The 21091-nt window shown below is 39.8% G+C and overlaps 1 protein-coding gene across 6 annotated transcripts in view; it reads left to right on the forward strand.

Annotated features, from left to right (window-relative positions):
• ptprea (protein tyrosine phosphatase receptor type Ea) overlaps nt 1–21091 on the forward strand; it is a 61539-nt gene that overhangs the window by 26995 nt on the left and 13453 nt on the right. For 4 of the 6 annotated variants that reach the window (XM_080873754.1, XM_080873757.1, XM_080873755.1 and 1 more), the window contains 4 exons: nt 2304–2558; nt 17745–17822; nt 18432–18522; nt 19001–19074. In XM_080873754.1, coding sequence (XP_080729880.1) covers nt 17750–17822; nt 18432–18522; nt 19001–19074 — 238 coding nt within the window. In that variant the 5' untranslated portion in view covers nt 2304–2558; nt 17745–17749. Of the gene's footprint in view, nt 1–2303; nt 2559–17744; nt 17823–18431; nt 18523–18703; nt 18837–19000; nt 19075–21091 lie in introns of those variants that run through there. The other 2 variants (XM_080873758.1, XM_080873759.1) reach the window with 1 other exon arrangement.

Consider the following 21091-nt stretch of genomic DNA (forward strand, 5'->3'; position numbering starts at 1 on the left):
CTCAGTGTGATGCTCTAATCTGATTGACCACAACCCTGGAGAGGTAGATGAGTCAAAGATGTCTGCTACATACATATTGGTGTCCATCTGTGTTTGACCTGCTGTTTGTCACCTTGGTTCTATTTGGGTTGAACTTAACAGGCTTTGGCAGGGAAAATGACAGCTGTATGCGAGATTTGGTGCAGAGCTGTAAATCTTACACCTGCAGGAAAAGCACATATGTTGCACTTGCACAATCTGTTCCTCGCTGAGATGAACATCAGAGTGGAAGATGATTTTTTTTATTAAGTTTCTTTTCTATATATATTCCTGTTTGACTATAGTTTTAACTCTATTTGCTTTTAATCCCAGTAGCCGAGCTGTTGTTTGCGTATCTTTGTGGAACACATGACCTTTTGGCTGTGTTTACTTATAATGCATATTGAGCTCAGAATGTATTTTATACCCCTCTAGGTGTGCAAATGATTTCGTACCCTAGCATATTTTATCTGACAAGTACGACTGATTATTTATGGGCTGTTTTATCGCATGCGCTGTTTGACGAAGTGAGAGCTGTAAGCAGTCATCACGGACAACCTGGCTTGCTAAATACAATTGGTTATATTGGTCTTGCTTTAGTTTAAATGATATTTATTTTGCAGCTGTAGTGGAGAACAAGACATTTTTTTTAAATAACAATAATAAAATGTGCACGCACGATTGACTGACTCACTTCATCGTATTTCCCCCCACCTGTCACAACTATGCATACTTTGCCTTTTTCATGTGCCCCGTAAGAGATTGAGTTAAATATTGTATCTGACACAAAATTTTTGATGTATTACTGCTTTTCACAGTAATTCAGTTTTACACGTACAAAGTTGTACACGTTTGTATTCTGCTTTTAGCAGCTTTCACGGTTTGCAGTCCTTTGCTCTCAGTGATGCACTGCATCTGATTGCATTACAGGAAGGTTCTTCTATTATTCAACAGTTTTCTTGATCTGGCTCCACACTGTCAGACCTTATATTATTTATTTATGCACTTTGAGACGATATGAGATTTAAAGCAGTCTCTCATGGTACTTCCCAGGAACTTTGTTATAATCTAAAACTATATTGTGCAAACTTAACAATATGATATTTCCTTTTTGGGGGCGGAATTTGGTTTCTGTTCCACTTTGTCCTTCCTGAATCTGGATGTTTTGGCTTGTGCTGTTATTTGATTATCATGGGAATCCTGAAGTGTGGCAATTCATTTATTACAGCAAATGTTGACTGCCTGTTTTCCAGTGGGAAAGGGCAGAACAAGGATAGGGCTTTAGGAGATGTTTCTATTAGTTTATTGTAACAGCCAGAGAGAGGGAGAGAAACCCCTCCATCCGCACCTTCCTTTCGCACGGCTAGACGTGACAGTCACCATAGCAACCACTCGGCATGCATGCTCCCCATCGCTATCAAGTGAAAACTGCTGAAATCTTTTCTTTTCTTCTGTGTTTTTGTGTTTTTCTCTTTTTTAGAAATGTGATTTTTAAGAATTAAAGTTTTATCCAAGAATCCTTCAGCTGAAGGTGAAACTTTATTTATAAGGTTTCCACATAAAAAAAAGCTTCCCCCAGATTCTCAGTTAGATAAATTATGTTCCTTGTCCCCATTTCCTCACCCATCCTCCCCTCCTTCTTTATACCCTCCTTTCAGGTCTCCCATGGGTAACGGAGGGTTTTCTCACACATTCAGACTGAAATTGTTAAAAATGTGTTGGCAGACATACAGGAGGTGGATTTATGTAAACCTATGCTCCATTTCTGGCACATATAGAAAAGATGTGGAGCCTTTTTTTTAAAATTTGCAAATAAGGTGAGCTGGGATACCAAGTGTTTTGAAAGAGTAATTTGTATTATAGATGGCTTGCAAAATGGGACTTCCCAAAAATAAACTAATGAAAGTTTTTCCCAGTGTGTGTGGATTCAGTGCATAGCCATCCATTACCACTGTCTTGGACTTTGTGCCATCTCCACCATTCTTCTTTTTTTTTTTTTTATGAAGACAGTGTTCATGCTTTCTTCTCAATTTACATCAAAGCTAAATAGCATCATTATGGATGAAAGGCAAGGTGTTACTGTCTATATACAGTACCATATACTCATTACTTTGAGGAGGCTATCCTCTGAAATTTGTGCTCTCCTGCTTGCCACATACCATTTCTGCTTAAGACTGGAACTACATCACCCCTTCCTCATCCTCTAGCTTCTCGTCCTCATGTTTCTCTTTGTTGTCAGTTGTTTAATGTATTCTGTGTCCTTCTCCCTCTCTCCTAAAATAAAGGTGGCGAGAATCCCTTTAAGGCTTACAGTGCTGCTCCTCAAACATTTTGGCTGACTCCTGCTTGATAAACTCCTGGAAGTGAAAAGCTGAGACCCACAAGTGATCCAGGGATTCACGTCACTCCAACATGCCTTCTTCTGTCTAACTACTCCCTGGAGATAACTACAACAATGTGACCACTCGAATCGATCAGAACCATGTGACCTGCTATTATGGATACGAGGAAAGGCTTACACTGAATTAAAACTCATCCAGGTAATTCAGCACATTGTGACCTTTGCAATCTGACCATTTGTACTGTATAGCAGCTGCTGACTTATGTTTAAAAAAAATCTTTTCACTGTTGAGATTAGTGTTTCACATCTTTTGCTTGGTACAGGGCTTTTCATTTTCTTTGTATATTAATAGACCTTTTACTGCATTGCATCTTGGCCATTCCGTGACTTCCTCAATCTGGATATTCATGGCTCCAGCTTTTGTCTGCGTCAGCTAGTAAACAGTGCAAACAGGAAGTGGCACCATGGTGCATTGCTGTTAAAGCCTGGTCAGCTTAGTGCAAATTAAAAGGGTATGAATATAAAGAGTATAAAATGCTTTCGTTTGTATTTTCAGTATGAATTTGCCAGGTTTTTTTTTTTCTGCCTGAAAATGGACTTTAGGGAGTAGACTAAGCACATAAGTGCAATCGTTTCACCTAAAGTTAAAAGCAATGAGTGAACGTCAGGAGGGGCTGGAGCCTGTTCCAGCTGTTATGTGGTGAGAGGCAGGGTATAGCCTCGACAGATGACCAGTGTATCACAGAGCTCACAGAGAGAGATGCAGAGAGCCAATCACACCTACAGCCAATTTAGAATCACCAATTAACCTAACAAGCATGTCTTTGGGGAAAAAAGAATCTCTTAGCAAGAAAAGCCCTGCATGCAACCAGGAGTCTGGAACGAATCAAAGTCACTTTTTTGTAATAATAATAAGAGAAACCTGATTAGCACCTTGTTCTGGTTAGATTTGATTGTCTTGCCCTTTAAAAAGTATTATGAACCTCATATTTTTTGCTTGCAGAATCATGTTGTGACATTAAAGTCGGCAGTGCTAACACTGAAGACTCACTGCTTAAGGCATGAGAGGAGAACTAATGAAGACAGGCATGGAAGTGAATCCAGACAAAAAGGAATGGGTCTTGTCCACCTTTGATACAGATGACAATTAAGTCCTGCGGCTCACAGTTGATATTGTATTGTGCACAAAGCTTGAAAGCTGAGGGGTGGTGAGATGCATAAAACAGGGTAAAGAAAACAGACCAAACAACAGAGCCTTTAACGAGGCAAAAAAACCACAGAGGACGAGTGGGAAAACTCTTTTACGAAGTCAAAAAGCTAAGCTTTTTCTTTTTTTTTCTTTTTTTTTTTTTACAATGTTCAAGTTTTATTATAGTAGAATAGATTTATGTTTGTAGGTGCACTGGCTAACTACAGAAGCTTGCAAACACATCCAAGATTAGTATTCCAGCAGCTAACCACATATGGAAGAGCAACATCTAATGTTCTTCATATTAGATAGCTAACCAGTAGCATTTTTTAAAATATATTTTTAGGGCTTTATTTGCTTTTACCACTTATGTGTTATGACCACAACGGGGCCTTCTGCATTACCTTTATATATGAGTCACCTGCTCAACCCAGTGAGCTAAACCATATGTAATAGAGACAGCACATGTTAATGGTCACGAGTATAAAAATATAAGATATAAAGATGCTAAAAGTTTTTAGCAAACCTGGTGCACGTGAACCAATCGATAGGCCAGGGATTCGAATCAGACTGACTGGTAACCGGCTGGTTAACCACACATGTGTTTCATTACTTGCCCATCTAGTTCATGTGTGTACAACATGTACACAGCAGTGCAGACAAATAGTCATGCACTCATAACCACAAATTAAATTAATATAGAACTTATTTACTGTAAAACAAAGACACAATGCACACAAAGGTAAACCATGGGGGGAACCACCACGAAAGTGTAAAAACAAACCTTTTAGACACTTAAATCAAAGGTCACCGCTTTAAATCTTTGCTCAGTATGAGTGAAGCAGTTACAAGAAACTTTTGGTGATAAGTAAAAAAAAAAAAGAAAAAGGATCAATATCCTGTTATCTGGTGAGGTAAAATATGTCAGGTAAAGTTAACTGTTTGTACCTCTTTGCAGTAGCAGAGCTCTTTATTTTCAGTTGTTTAAGTGAGAGGAGATCCTGTAACTTACTGCAGATTTTACAGCTGCAAAAGCGCCACAAAATCCATGCTTTTGACTTTTCTTTTATTTGGCACTCTGCTTTGTTTTTGTGCAGTTGAAATATCGTAGTGAGTAATGGTGATTCAAATAAGGAAAAGGAGAACAATACAGTCAAGGGCAGAAAGGAAGACAAGCCTGAGATGGGAGGAAGGAGAGAGAGAGAGAGAATCGAGAGACTATCTACATGCGTTTTTGTGGTACAATGCGTGGTTAAATCATCATTGTGCTTCCAGCTGCAAATGCATGTGCACGTATCTTATCCAGCGAGTTTGCAAAGAGTGTGTGTCTCTCTTGCTCCCGTTTCCTCTCTGGAGCAGAGCAGTACAGGAAGGCCGGCTGGTTGGCTGGCTGCACAGGAAAGGAAACAGTCTCTATCAAACAGCAGATGGAGGACAGCATGTGCTTACACTGCAGAAACACACACATAAGCACCGACATGCACACACATGTAGCCCTACATACACAACGAATTATGTGCGAAAACAGTAGCTTTTATTAGTAGTATGACCCAGATTGTACGTGTCAGGTGCTGGGAATCTGAACCTTCCAGAGTTGATTTGAAGGAGGAAAATTGCATTTTATAGGAACTTTTGAACTGCTTCCATAACGGCAAGGACGTTTTTTTTCTTCTTGGAAGGTTGTAATGCCCTTTCAACTTGTATCAAAGCATTTTTCCCCCCTAGCTACACATTGCTACAGTCTCTTATAGCTTTTCAGCTTTCAAATGTCTTTTCACGATTGAAAAACAGGCCATGGTCATAGAATAATTGTGCATAGACTTTTGTTTTCACCTGGTTCAGAGCATTGTTTTTGTTCAAAGTTGAAAAAAGGCAGATATGGAAATTATTCCCAAACAGTGTGTAAACTTCTATCAGTAATGCTCCACAGCTGTCCGACCCATTTCATGGGTGTAGGCATTAGCAAAGCCGAGATCTCACCTATTTGTTACGTTTGTGACCTGCTGATCAAAAGTGTTTGTCTGTTGCCAAGATTTAGTGATACCCAGTATGTCATGGCCACCTCTATGGTTTCTGATGCACTGTCATACCTCTGTCAAGAGTTATTAGCAACAGGATAGCTACCATACTGGCCTGGTCTCAACAAGCTTTTGTCAGCAATACGGAGACTGGATGTTGCACTTCCTTTTTCCAAACGGGAGCGAACTCTCCAAGAGGCTTTCGACTTAGGCTCGTGTGTGTGTGTATGTGTGTTTGCTCACTTGTGCAACAAGCCTGCTTAGGAGCAAGGACAATGAGGCTCACTATGGTGCCCAAGGCCTCAGTGAATGACTCATATTTCTATAGGATTCAGGCCAAACAAAAAGGTTACACAATCTTAATCAACAAAGTGGTGCTCATAATATGCTCAGCAGAGGCAGTGATCCCGTGAAAGAGGATTGTGAAAATTTGTTAGGTTCAAGTTTGGGTAACATAATTAGTACGCTTCCTCTTTTACTTTCTCTTAAAAGGAAGAGTGTTGCCTTCTTCTTTTTAAGAAGAAGAAAGCAGTCAGTGCACATTCTGACTTTCTAAATTCAGGATTATGCCACAAAAGACTGGTGTGTTTTGTTTTTCTATATGTTTGTCACCAGGTTCAAGTGACTGTTATTCCTGAAGATGAATAACATCTCTCATTGAGGAGCAATTTTGCTATGGCAACTGGAACTGTGCAAGAGTAAAATTTAGCTCTTCCTGCAGACAGTCAAGAGACATGATAGAAACCGAAAGACAGTCATGGTGTCTCTTATTGAAAGGATTGTTCTAAAGAGAAGGATTTTAAGGTCTGCGTCTGCACCGAGCAGACACATCTGCTCAATCTCTGCAGAGCAGCAGAGGCAGGCTCCTCATCCTCTCAGCGTGAGCCTTTCACTTATCCCTTCTGGTCCCTCCTCTCTTTTCCTCGCTCAGAATCAAGTGGCTTTTTGTTCTCCCGCAGCAGTGCTTATCACTTGTTTCTCCACTGCTGCCCTCACTCCCTCCTCCCCGTCCTTCTTGTGGTAATGAAAGGATATTTTGGGGGATAGATCTTGTCTGCCCTGTGAAGATCCCAAAGGAGTGTGGTTATCTTTCTGTCTGTGTCTGAAAAAATGGGGTTCTGTGCAAGAACACCCCCTTCTCTGGAGGGCATTCTTCCTCTGAGAGCTAGGTCTGTTTTTAATCCAAGTCTTTGTGTCCGTGCGGATGTTAAATAACTCCCATACCAGAAGAAAAGCTTTGTGGACTCATCATTACAGGCACTAACACTGCACTTTATTTGAGTTCATCTGAATGAAGTGGGTTTGCTCTTTCCCACAGGATTTTTCAATTGCCTGTTATTTCTACGCTTGGATAACATGACATAGGGATGAGGCATACATTGTCAGGGGAAGGAGTCTGTTTGGCCGAATTACTCTTTAAAACCTGATTCCCAGATGGCATCTGACTCAGCTGTTGTTTTTCCACATGTAACTACAGCTTCACCTGTCTAATCACTTTTATTGACCATAAAACCTCCCAAAACAAATTTACAGTCAGTTAAGGAGGTTAACTTTCCATAATGTGACCGGTAGTCATCATTTTCTTTATAGCTTTTGCTGAGATGTTTGCTGAATAAAGGCAACTGCTGAGGCTTAGACTCAGAAAGGCTGAAGTTTCTCAATTGATTTCTTTCTATTAAATGCATCAGAACAGCTAGACCCATAAAAGAGAATCTAACTGAATTATTATTGTGTGGACGTGCAGAAGCTTTGTATGACAGCAATAGCTTTCCACTGCTAAACAGTATCTCAGTATAAGACAATTTCTATTAAAAGCAAACATAATATAGCATGAGCTCTAAATATGTCGTCATGTAGAGCCTCTGAATGGAGTCTGGAGCTGCTTTCTCCCCGCTTAATCACCTCTTGACTCTCATGATGGATGCAGATTGATAAATACCATAATTATCTTGGAAGTCATGTATTTTCAAGTAATGTAGGCCGAGCATACACTCAAATACAAAGAACCCAACAAATGGTTGCCTCATATACAGTAATTTAGGTCCTTATTTGACCACTATATGTTACACTTTGTGCTTTTAATGGCCCTACAGGTTAACAAAAAGATTGCTATATGTCATATTACTGACTAGCTGCTACCTATCTTCTTGTCTCTCTTTCCTTCTGCATGTCTTTTGCCTGTTCATAGCAGAGAGGGGATAATCACCAAGTTGCTGTGCAATGAGAAGTGTCACAAGCCCGTTTTGTCACTTGCAGCCCAGCTGCCATGCATTACTCAGACTATAGGTGGCTCTGATTCGAGGCCATAATTGCCCTGCCTCCGAATAATTGAAAGAGGGGAGGAGGTACATCCCAGAGGTGTCAGGATGGGAGAAAGATGGATGCTGCGGTGTTCAACTCTGTCAGGTTGGAAGATATAAGGGGCTGGGAGGACATGATGAGAGTCTCACAGGGCGCCTTTTTCACCTGCTCAGACAAACGCATAGACACACATGTTGTTGATGATCGACCACTAGCAAAATTATTTCTGACGCGGTGGTTCGCAAACGGGCACCGGCACATGTGTTTCCCATGTATCCTTATTGTAGCTCCATGTGTTTGTATTCCATGGCAGGCAGTGTCGCCTTGCCTGCCAATTGTTAACAGATTTGGTGTAGAAACTTATGCATGGAGAGTATCTGTGCAGGCGTGCAAATCTGTGGATCTGAAATGATTAAAAACCCACTGGCTCTTTGGAAAATATTAACTGTGACTGTGTGCATGTGTGTGACATGTACGGCTGTGTGAACACGCAGACTAAATGAGACTCAAAAAGTGTACGCTCAGATGTGGCGTATGCTGCAGACACCAGACTGGAGTAAATATTTACTACCAATTATGCTCTTGGTTTCAAGGCCTCACCAGAGTGTGACGGCAGCTTCTAAATGCTATAAACACTGGAGACATCAAGTCCTATGCTAAATTTGAGCTACTCTGATATGTTATGACCAGAATGTTTTTAAGAGGATTATCAATAATCGCTTCTGATCTCACTCTGTGTTATTTTTAACTAATATGTAGCAGATAAAAGCTCTTATTTTTAGGTAGGGCACTCTAATGGCATTGCTTTAGGGTCAGGCATAGAAACGGCCACGTCTCAGTCAGCAGGATATTTTGGCCTCAACCTGGCAACCAGCTATAACTCTCTTCCCCTGGCAATGGGTAACAGGGTTTTCTCTTTGCTATTTTGCTAAGTACACAATGCCTTATGCATTTATACGTAACAGGATAAACAAGTGCAAGCTTTTTCACACAGCTTGGATCTCTGTAGGAGATGATACATTTGTTCACATAGAGGTAGAAGGCTGACACTGCGGAGTGGAGCCAGCGGGTCCCCAAGGTCATTACCGCTACCACGGCATCTGAGCGCCTTGGGAAAGGAGGCACAAACTGATTAATGACAATGCTAGGAACACAAGAGGGGAGAAACCCACTCTGCAAAGAGAGCAGTGCTGCAGAGCTAGAGTTGTTACTGTAAAATGGTGCTATAGATAGTGTGAGATACCGCAGAGTGTGTCAAAGTACTGAACTGCATCTTATAATCTCTTAAACTTGATGGACGCTTAATGCATTCAGTGCTGAATGGTTTGTAATTATAGCCAGTGTCTCAAACGTGCATTCTTTCTAATGGTCAGCCAGGGGTTGCAAAGAGAAGGCACATTGGACTGAAGTCTGATAAAATTACCTCAGGAAACACCTCCTTGATGTATTTATGGTCACAATTCATAGTTAGGATTAACATTTAATACAAAATTGTGTTGATTTTGTAAATTATGGTCACATTTACAGTAAAGAAGGTTATGTTTAAGGGTGAGCCTACCATGTGATTGACAGTTGTTCCTGTATGAGCCTGCAGTATGCCTTGCTTTTTCAGTTTGAGTCACCTGTTTCTTGTGACATGTGTTCACAAATACAAGATGACGCCAGTCAGCTGAAGCTTAAAAGAGGACTTGGGCAATGTCATGATGGCTACACTCATCTTTTATATACAGTGACAGTGAGCAACCAAGCTGGACTTATCTTATCTTGATACCTTTAGCACACTGTGCTAATATAAACCAGAAATCATTCCATGTCCTTGATTGACTAGAGACTCTTTGAAGTGCATTTTGTTACTCTGCACTGCTTGTTACTCCTAAACTAATAACATTAATATAAATGGCTTTATCTTTACTTGTCTCTGGTTGCACTGAACCTAGTTGGTGTAATTTAGACCAGTGATTCCAAAAGTGTGACTCGGGGCCCCCTTGTGGGCCACAGTAACAATAGAAATTCAGTTTGAAATTGATCAAGTATGTATAGTTACATATTCAAGGTAATTTATTCATTTATATAAAAAGTAAATTAAAGCTGGTAATCTTGCAAGGAACTCTATCTCGGATGGAGTGAAGATGTAAGATTGGGTGGGTCCCTTGTGGATTTTCTGGATTTTAGATGTGCTGCAACACTTGCAACTTTAGACTGTCATACTTTAAGGACCAGTAGTGTGGTGAATGGCTTTACCATTTTCCCTTTTTCATGCTGTTATACTTCAGTTTTGACACATGTTCAACTTTTAATTGACTTAGAATCTGTAGCTGATCAAGGAATCAGATAAACGTATGGTTTATCATAAGTTCCGTATAGAACAGAACTTAAATTTACACCCAGTAAATGAAACTTTTTCCCCCAGTTTTCTAATTTTCATTAGCCTTCATTAGACCTCTACTGACTGATACCTGACCTCATTAAAATGCTATTAATTTGCATTTTAGCACACATGAAAGGTGATTCTAGTTAGAATCAGAATATTTTCATTTACTACTGAATGATCCTGCCCTCTTCTACCACATAAACATCATTTTAGCAATTTTCAACCACTGTTATGTGGTTGCCAGGCAATGTGGCGGCATACTAATATATCAGATATCATAATATTCAAGTTTTGTGGGTGTAAATGAGATTTTATTGCCATGAAATGAAAATGCGATATGATAAATGACAATGCAGTGTTTTTATAACATGACACAGTAGTAGGTGGTTGCTAGGCAACATGATGTTATAATATCTGCTATGGATAAGAACCTTCAAGTGCCTAAGATGTACCTTTGTGCCAGATTTGGTTGCTTAACTCCTGATCATGTTGGAGTCTTGAGAAAACTGACAGAGATTTTGTGTATTTTAGTAAGACTTGCAGGCAAATATGTAAATCAGTGTCTAGACTTTAACGTTAAATAAATATGAAACAGAAATAAAAGTGCCCATAACCAGGGGTCATGAATTGTGTCTGGGCATGTTAAATGTTAAAACTCTCTCTTACACTTTTTACTAAAAGGCACTTTTCTTTATGAAACAAAAGGCTGGATTGACATCAGCTTTTCAGTTTTTCATTTAGTGCCTCTGTGCAGGATTTTCTTTTCTTTAAAAAAAAAATGAAGCGTACATGTGCAACATCCAACAGGTGCCACGCTGGTGGCAGCATTGCTGATCAGGTTGCCATGGAAACACAATTTGAACAACACCTTTATACATATTGGAACAAACTGGTGGTATAATAACTGAAATCTTATACCGGATTCTAATGGGTCAAAAATGGAGAAGACCGGGCTCCTGCAGTTTCATTTTAAACATTTGCATGGAGTAAATCGTGAAGCAGTCAGAGTTTAAAACCTTGTATGTTGTCTTGAAATCAAAGAGAAGCAGAAGTTTTAAAAAAAACATTGAAAACCTTGTGTAACTAGGTTACATTGCGCGAGAAACCTCTGCACATCTGTGTGCACAGATGGACACTCCAGCACCATTTCCTCTGTCAATGCTGTGAATGTAGTGCACTGTCCTTTAAATAGCTAACCCAGCTCAGGTTTATACACTGCAGCTCCCCAGTGACTGAGACCACAGAGACAGCGAGACGTGTCACAGGCCGACTTACTCAAATAGAAAGTGTCAACTTGTTGACCGTGTTTTCTGGTCAAAACTGGTTAATTTAACACTTGCATTCTACACATTTAGGGGCTTTATGACGTTCTATAAGTTAGGTACCCAAACACCATAACATTTTATTGCATTTCGCCAAAAGCTGGGTTGTCACTACAGAATAAACATTTTAGGAAATGATTAAAATTGATAGAGCAGCTGAACTATTCTAGGTTTCAGTCCACAAACACCGCGAAACATAATCATACAACTTGCAATATCACCGTTTATTTTCACACCTATTCCTTTTTTCTGCACCTTTCTGCCCCGATGGCAAAATATTACGGTAAAAACTTTACACAGACACAGAACTAACCACAGCATGTCACACAGGACAGGTCTTGCAGCTTTCTGGATGAATAGTGTTTGTTGAGTTCTGTTGTGGTACTACCGCAAAAGAGCAGCCGAAAAAAGAAAATGCACAAAGTCACCTGATCACTTTTATTCTTGTAACAACCACAATTTAAGTGTGTTGGCACTGCCCCCTGCTAACCGCGTCTGTATTAGTGATGTTTTTTTACCACAATAACACATGCACAGAGCAAAAACCCAAAGCGCATTATTCTGCAGATATGCATATAATTTACTTATTTTATTATCATCCAGCACAGAGCTCTACTGATTTCTAAATTCCAGAATTTATTATAAGAAAGTATCACCTACTTATATTTATGGTCGTATTTATTGTGTAAATGAGTACATTCAGTATAAATATTTTGATATTTTGTGACACAGGTTAATATTCTAGTAGGAAGTTTGAGAAGATTTCTTTTAAGTGTGAAGTCACAGATAGCAGAGTGTTGGCTTTAAGTGGGTATTGTACACTGATGCAGACACGTACAAAAGCAGCTGTGGACACCAGGGACAAGGCGACATTCCTGTAACAATACCTGAAGGGCTTTCTTACTTTGCATTGTAAAATAAAATCTCAGTGTACAAGTGCACTTGGTCAGAAGAAAACACCATCGGGCTGTCAAATGTCCACATGGATGTTGAAAATTGTGTTAGTTGGACTCAACTGGTGGATGTAGATTTTTAAATTTTTTATCTACATGCTTACTTACATTTAGTCCGAGCTGCACTATGTCTAATAACTGTATTCAAGCTTGAAGACGTTTCATGTATTTTGTGTCAAAAATCTGGTAAAATTGCTGGATACAAAGTTTGATCTACTGTGTGGTGTTTGGTTATCAAATCTCTTGAAGTACAGGCTGGCTCGACACTAGCACCTGCACGACTGTGGTGTGCACAGTGTCTCTCCCGTTGTCTTTAGCTAAGCTAACCTTTGTGATAGAAGGTTAAATTAACTGACAGACATGAGATTGGTATTGATTGTTTAATTTTCTCCCAAAATGTAGTCTTAAATAGGGCATTTCTGAGTTATAAATAAGTTGATAATGTTTAAGTTTAGCAGGACTGTGCAGGAAGCAATGAAAAGAAGGCCTGAGATAACTTTTTTCCCCTTTTTAATAATCTGCCCTGCAGATTTTGGCTATAAAAAAAACTTGTGGCCTAAAGGGTAAACAGTCTGGCATTATTTTGCTCGAAGGACACAGTGTACCTCCCGCCTCTTCAGCCTGTCACATCACCCCTACACCCACAACCCATTCTCTGAATTCCCAAGCTGATGTATCTGAATGGACAGAGAGACTCTGTGCCCAGAGAAGCCACGTTCAGTAGAACTGACAGTCCCGAGAACACCGTTTCTGTCAAATGCAAGGACAGCCAATTTCTCTGTCTTATCTTCTAATTGTAACAAGCTTGTCTTTCTGACAGTTAAGATCCTAGGGCTAATTAGTGAGACAATGGAAGACCAGGGGTATCATTATGTCACTTCTGTGGTGTTTTTTTTTAACCTAGACTGAAAGAATGGCAGAACATGGAGCACACCACAAGGAAAACACAATTCCACAGAGAGCAATAGCTCATCCTCCAAAACACAACTGTGTCAGGGAAAAACATTTATCAGACTACTGATTTGGGAATAGATTCACCATGACTCAGAATTCCCACATCGCCTTTTTACAAAGCCTCCCTGGTGACATGAATAGGGAAAATATTGCTGTGTCGCCACAAGATGTTTTTGCTTCACGCGATATTATCTCTACAGAGCTCTCCAGCTGTGGTCTGTAAACAACAGAATCTGTATCTTGTAGCCACGCATTATTAAGATGTGAACACAATCCAGCTATCACGTTCCCACGCCTTGTTAGCTCATAGCCAGGAGTCATTGATCTTGTTGCCTCACAACAATATTTTTTACCACTCATGTAACCAGGGGGCCTCCTTTTCATTTTTAGAGTTAGAATGAAGATCTTTATATTTGTGTGATTTGTCTTACTGATATCTGGGCATGTGTGCGTATGTTATGAAGTACGCTGGTTTTCAGAGGAAGCAGGGTATAATCAGTCAAATCAGTTGTGACTCACACAGTGCACACCACGTGCCAAAGGTCTCTGCTAACAGTTTCCATAGTGGTGACTTTTAGGTGAATCAGTTTTATGGTATTATGATAAAATGATTTCTTATATGGCAACGAACATATACAGGAAACAGTCAGGTCAAGTAAATCTATTTATAAGCACATTTAACTACACAGGTTGACCAAAGTGCTGTAGGCGAGGTTATTCAGACATATTGTGTCATAGCAATGGTTGTCATTTCCTCCTGAGATCCCAAGGCATTCTAAGACCAAATTAGATATGTAATCCCTCTAAAGAGTTTCCTGAAAAATCTCTAAAGAAATGTTGCTAGAAAGCCTTCAAAGCAGATGCCTGAACCAACTCAGCTGTGAAGTAATTCCTTCCTAACAGGATTTTTACGAGAAATGTCAAATTTGGGTCTTTTGTATTTAAGTTTGCCTAAAATCAAGTTGGTAAATTTATAGTTCTGTTAACACAAAATCTTGTTTAGCGTTTCCCTGCTCAGTTGTGGTAGAGAAAACGCAAAAAAGACATTTTTCCCTAAAGGACTTTGCTGTCTCAGATTGGCCTTAAATGCACTTAATTCCTGAAACAAGGATTGTGCCCACTAATATGTAGGCATGCTAAGGAAATAAGGTTCGGTTTTGACAGTGACCGTAAACTTCTTAATAGATTTAAAAAAAAAAAACAGCAACAAAAAAAACAAATTATTAGAAAAATCAAGAAAGTAGTGCGAGCTTAAAAATTTGATGTGATACTGATTTTTCCTGCTGTAACTTCTCTGTAAATTACATGTTCCATGTTCTCTTTAACTTACTCTCATATAGTGTGCCTCATATTAAACAATTTCCTGTAGTTGCACAAAACCACAGAAAGATACATGAGTTAGAGCCAGAAATCAGCCTTTGCACTCTGTCAAAGAATATGAGCAATGACATTATCTTTCCTGTCAGTGTCCACTAGCCCAGTCCACTATATGTAGCATTCATTTTTTTAAAAAGATGTGTGTGGTAAAGCAGCGCAGATAGGATAAATGGAATATACTAGATAGGATAGGATAAATGGAATACTGTGATTTATTTTTATAATATTATTATACATAGATATATATATACATAATATATAGTAAGCATTTCTTTTTCCAGTATTCCAGCACATACACAGATGGTGCTTAACTAATATTGCATTGATTTATATTAGAAATCTCATCCTCTACTTTTATCACATCCCATCTACACAAGTTGTTCCTTTTCTATAGCTGATGCCTTCCATTCTGTAGCCCAGGATAAGCAAATATGCCACAGAGGTAACTCTATGCTTCGGTAACCTGGGTCATGCATGCCACTGAAATGAGTAGCTGTCTAGCTGGCCAAGACAATCCCCTTCCCCAAAGCTAGTTGGACATGTCTCCTATAATAAAATAAAGATGCCCCCCCTCCCCGAAGCTTCCATCTCCCATGACCTATTTTCTTTATGGCTAACGGTTGGTGGCTAGCTGCTGAGTGGTAAATGCACAAAGGACAATACACAGATGAGAGCACACAAAATGTGATTATAACTGTTTGACTAGGATCTGACCCTAACTAAAGGACAGCTGTTTTTTGCTGAGTTAGCTATCCAGAGTAATAGTCGGTAGTGTTATTAATAGTATAATAGTGTGAGAAATGTCCTCACAAAAAGAGAGGAAAGGAAGTTGGTGATCTCCTCAAAGATGCTAATGAGGTCAGACAGGAGACCACTGCACCGACAAGACGGGAAAAGCTGGAAAGCAGAAGCTGAACAGCATGTAGTCCCAAAGGAGTAGTTGAGTCACACAGGGGGTTGGAGGCAAAAACACGACAGGGTGACATCTCTGGAGATGATACGGGAGCCATGAACTGGGAGAAGCTTAGAAGAAGCAGCAACACTTAACCACAAGACACAGCCATAGGCCTGGCTGTGAGCACTCCGCTGGGTGTCCCTGCTGAGCCATCGTATACACAAACAGACAGAAGCAGGATACATAAAATTCAGTGCAGCCTGTGTAGAGGAAAGTCCCAAATGGTGCTGCAAATCTATTTCCACATCACAGATACACCAAGCCTACCCCAAGGATTCACACACTGTACAAACTCAACTCAATAACCTCCCCCCTCATCCGAGCCTGTGACATTTGCAGAGAAGACCTTAAAGAGGGGGATAAGAGCAAAGACAGAGCTGGAGAAACGGGGGTGGGGAGGGGCTCCTCCTCTTCCTCTTTTCTCATTAGAATTCTCTCATCAGTCTTCCCCACAGAGCAGGGGCTTGACATGTCAGGGTTTATTAATTGCTCCAGGAAATATTATTGACCTGGACCTTCTGCGCCTTCTCTCCCCACTGTGGTCAGTGTCTCTGCTCTGCTGCCTCAGCATTCCTTTGGTGTCCTGCCTGGACCCATTACAGGACACTGCGGCACAGCGTGGAGGCTTCAACACAGTGTCTTCATTGACTATGCACTTGGCCTGGGTTTTCTTTTCACTGCAGCTGCAAAGCTCCACCTCACACACACATACGCTCTCTCTCCCAGGCACACCTGCAGCCTTGGGGAGAGAAAGCGCACACTTCATTATGGTGTGATAGAAGCTCTGTGTTGGTGCCCTTTGCTGAAATTCCAACTTTTGGAATGCTTTGGTGAAAAAAAAAAACTTTTTAAAGGTGCAAACATCTCAAGGCTTATTGGTTTTTAAATCCCACCAGTAGTTTTTTTTTCTTTTTCTTTCCTTTTTTTAAAAAGAGGTGCTTAAATCAGTCCGATGTGAATCCAGTCTGACTGCTCAAACATTAGAATCAATTAAATTATCTGGTTCCATCTACGAATGGCAAAAAGATAATTCAGTTGCGACTCTTGGATGTCACTGTACAAGGACAATCTGAAAATCTGTGTGTGTGTGCAAGTCTTGTATATTTGTGAATTTGAACAAACATTTGCGTTTGCGAGCAGTGAAGGTGACAAAAGGAAGAGTATCTAATGTTTTTTGTGAAACCTCTTGGTGTGCGTCGCTTGATTTCATGCCTCGTGATCGTACTCTCAACTTGGATAGGACATTCATTTATAGCTCAACGTCATATGACATCTAGTGCTTTTGCTGGCACACATGGGGTGTGACTGTGGGAGGTTTCTTTAACTTTAAAGCCCTATTCCTGGAATTGAATTGCATTGGAAACTGCCGAAGGAAAACAGTTGTTAAGACTACTAACTTCTTTCCTAATCTGAAAATACATTGATGAGTCGAAATGGTTGTAATAATTGTGCTGCCATAACCTTAACCATCATGTGAAACCCCTTTCATATGAAATTACTTTAAATGAAAGCTTTAAAGGATGTGTTTTTCCTTGGCCTGTGTATTACCTTTGGATGCTTTATTGCTGGATTTATTAAGGAACTATGTTATTTTTTTTTACCAGATTTAAAAAAAACAAAACAAAGAACAATAAAAAAAAAAAACTGGTCTATTGTGCCACCATGTGGACATGTTTGGCATTACACTGGGGTTTTTATGACAGCACTGATGAATGACCAGGATATGAGTGTGTTGTTCCATTGTGTCCCAGCGAACTTTGCACCGATGAGCACATTCCTGAAAGCAACGGTCATGAATAAAGAAATGAGCCTCATATCAACCAACCATGGCTTTTGTTTCCTCTGAATAGTGATATTATCCAACTCCCACATCCACATGAATCTTGAGTTTGCAGGCATGTCTGGCACTAAATTTAATATCCGTCTTCATTTTGTTTTTCTGCAGTCACAATGGTTCTACTTTTGTTTGTCACGACAACAACAGCAAACAATTCCACAACAGTGAACAACAACAGTAATGACGGTAAGAGCACAAACAAGGTCACTTCTACCTTAATCTGTGAGACTGCACAGCACTCAACAATCTGTGACAGCGACCAGATCCCATCCCCACACACTGCACTCGGTGCTTTTCCATAAGATATAATTATAATGCATCTTCTGCAATGCAGGCATCAGCTTGATAATAGCCTTTTTTTCTTACACAGCCTTGTTATTACCAGATCACAGTGAACTTCAGGAACCCTGGACAGTAATTTAAGGCTTATTGTACATCTTTATAAACACAGATAATGGTCGGCTGTGTGGCTGTGACTCTTGGTTGAGTCGCCACTCTAAGAGTCTGTTGTTTTCTGATCGACACTCCAGGAGGATGAAATATGCTGATGCTTATCTCTATAGACAAAATACTGCTAAGGCCAGTTATTAAATCAGCTCTGTGGCCACAAGAGTTTACTGGAGGTGCTTTGCTTCATCAAGTATTTATGTGATGAGTTCATGTGATGCACACATGAATGCTGCAGAGCATTTGCGCACACAGGCACATATATTATCAGTCTTGCCCCCTCTTCCTGTTTCTTTGTTGGTGGTGTTACATGACCCCTGGCTGTGACTTTCCTTCTCCTTTAAACAGAAACCACAGGTAACCAATACATCATCTCCACTGTGCTGGTTGTGTCCCTGCTGGTGCTCATCATCGCACTGCTAGCCTGGTACTTCCTCAGGTAAAAACTCCCACCCTGCTGGGATTCAGTTACTTCACCTTATCCCTCTCCCTGCTCTTCACTCACTGGCTATTAGCCAGGCTCAGGGGCAGAGCTCCGGTGACAAACACTTCCTCCTTTAGTCATTAAGGCGGAGCCCCGTCAGGAAGTGCTGTAGGCTGACTCCCTCTCATGCTTCGAACAGAAAAGACTGTGACAGTAGAAGTAGGCAACTTAACAGAGTGAATAACAAATTCTGTACCGCATTCAGACTACAACTCTGTCTCTCCTTGACATCAGCTAATGAGAAAAAATAGCTTCTCAAGTTTCAGATGGTAGGTTGGATAGCTTTTTTTCCAAGGTTATCTTTTGGCAGATGTTATAATTTAACTACAATGAAGAACTTTGGTTAAACGAAAACAGCGTAGATGATTTTACCATGTCATCATCTTTTCTTGTGTTTTACATCGCGGTAACGTCTCTGTTCTTTTCCTTGCAGGTTAAAAAACCAGAGGAAAGCTGTAGTCACAACAGTTGACAAGAAGATACCAAATGGCATCCTGGAGGAACAAGGTAACACTGTGAGACACATTGTAGGTTGTAGAGTTAAAACGTGGTGCATAGAAACAGAAACTTAAAGTGAAAAACAGGCTAGAGATTAAGATATGCATCGATAGGGAGCTGCAAAGAGGTTTTATATTTGTAACTGTATATGCAGGTTGTCCCACCATTGCCTTGTGGTTGTTTTAAACTTCCTGTGGTTGATGTGAAAAACAAAACGCTCTATTATCTTTACCACTTTGTATAGCTTTTTGACAGCGTATGTAAGATTAGTTTGGAACATTATTGGTACAAAGGGTAGTTCTTCTCTCTGAGCAGTTTTTGACAACTTGTAGCGACATCATAATAGTTTCATGTAAAGTACCACATGACAGGACCTATCAGCTCTTACAGGAAACTTGCTGAACTCACTGAACATGTTTCAATCTTCTTTTGGAAGTATATTTTTGTCTAACGCTACAGAGGAATGTAGAGAGCATGTTGTATTTATCCAAATGGGAAATAGTATATCACTGAGCTAAGGGGAAACAAAATACACAACACACCCCAAATTTGTTGTTATATCTTGTTGACATCTTGCTGCCGATCACAATAATTTTAAACATGAAACGGTGTCATATTACAAAAGTATTTTATATGAAACTGAAACTTTCACTCGATAGGGAAGTGTAGTACTTAATTGCTTTTTAATTCTAAATTCTACACGATTTGAAAGATTGATTAATTAAAGTAATATGTCTGTATAATGAAACTATAAAATATACACTGTATTGCTTTTTTTTTTTTTTTTTTTAAATTTTATCGCTTATTGTTGTCTACATTCATTATACACTCACTGGTCACTTTATTAGGTATACTTTGCTAGTCTTTGGCTGGACTTCCTGTTGCTTTTAGAATGCTTTAATTCTTCATTGATTAGATTCAGCAAGGTGCCAGAAGCATTTTGATTTTGGCACCTTGCTGATGGCATCATACAGTTGTTGTTGACTTTTTGGCTGATGTGAATCTCCTGTTTCTTACATGCCAAACGTTTGCAACAGAATTGGGATCAGGTGACTGTGGAGGCCATTTAAGTACCGTGAATTCATTGTTATGTTCAAGAAACCAGTTATAGATGATTTGGGCTTTGTGACATTGCATGTTATCCTACTGGAAGCAGCCATTGGAAGATGGGTACAGTGTGGTCATAAAGGCATAAACATGGTCAGCAATAATATTCAGGCAGACTGTGGCTTTTAAACAGTGGTAATTGGTACTAAGGAGCCCAAACTGCACCAAGAAAATATCCCACACAGCTTTACCAACCTGAATTGTTGATATAAGGCAGTATGGATCCATGCTTGTTGTTTGTGTTTGTTGTTCATGCTGTTTATGCCATCTTGACCCTACCATCCAAATATCATTGAAGTCCAGACTCATCATCCTCCATTGTCCAAATTTGGTAAGACTGTGTGAATTGTAGTAACAGTTTCCTGTTCTTAGCTGGCAGGAGTGACACTGTATATGATCTTTTGCTGCTATAGTCTAGCTGCTTCAAGGTTCGACATTTTGTACGTTCAGACGTGATCTTCTGTGTACTTTGGTTGTAACAAGTGGTTCAGTTACTGTTGCCTTTCTATAAGCTTGAAATAATCAAGCCATTCTCCACTGACCTCTTAAATAAATGAGACATTTTACTCCAGAGAACTGCTGCTCAATGGATAATTTCTCCTATTTTGGACCATTATCTGTAAACCCTAGAGATGGTTGTGAGGGAAAAGACCAGCCCATCTGGCACTAGTAACCATGACACGTTCAAAATCTCAGAAATCACCTTTCTGATGCTCTTCCTGAATTTCAGAAGATTGTCTTAAGGATTTCTACATGCCTAAATGCACTGAGTTGCAGCCATGGGATTGGCTGATTAGATATTTGTTAATAAGCAGTTCAACAGGTGTACCTAACAAAGTGGCCTCCGAGTGTATATACATACAAGTTTTTTATTTGTACACAGTACATCTATGAGGATTACATTATCACAATGAATGAA

Source organism: Rhamphochromis sp. 'chilingali' (genome assembly GCF_963969265.1).
Source record: "Rhamphochromis sp. 'chilingali' genome assembly, chromosome: 22".
Classification (NCBI taxonomy): Eukaryota; Metazoa; Chordata; class Actinopteri; order Cichliformes; family Cichlidae; genus Rhamphochromis; species Rhamphochromis sp. 'chilingali'.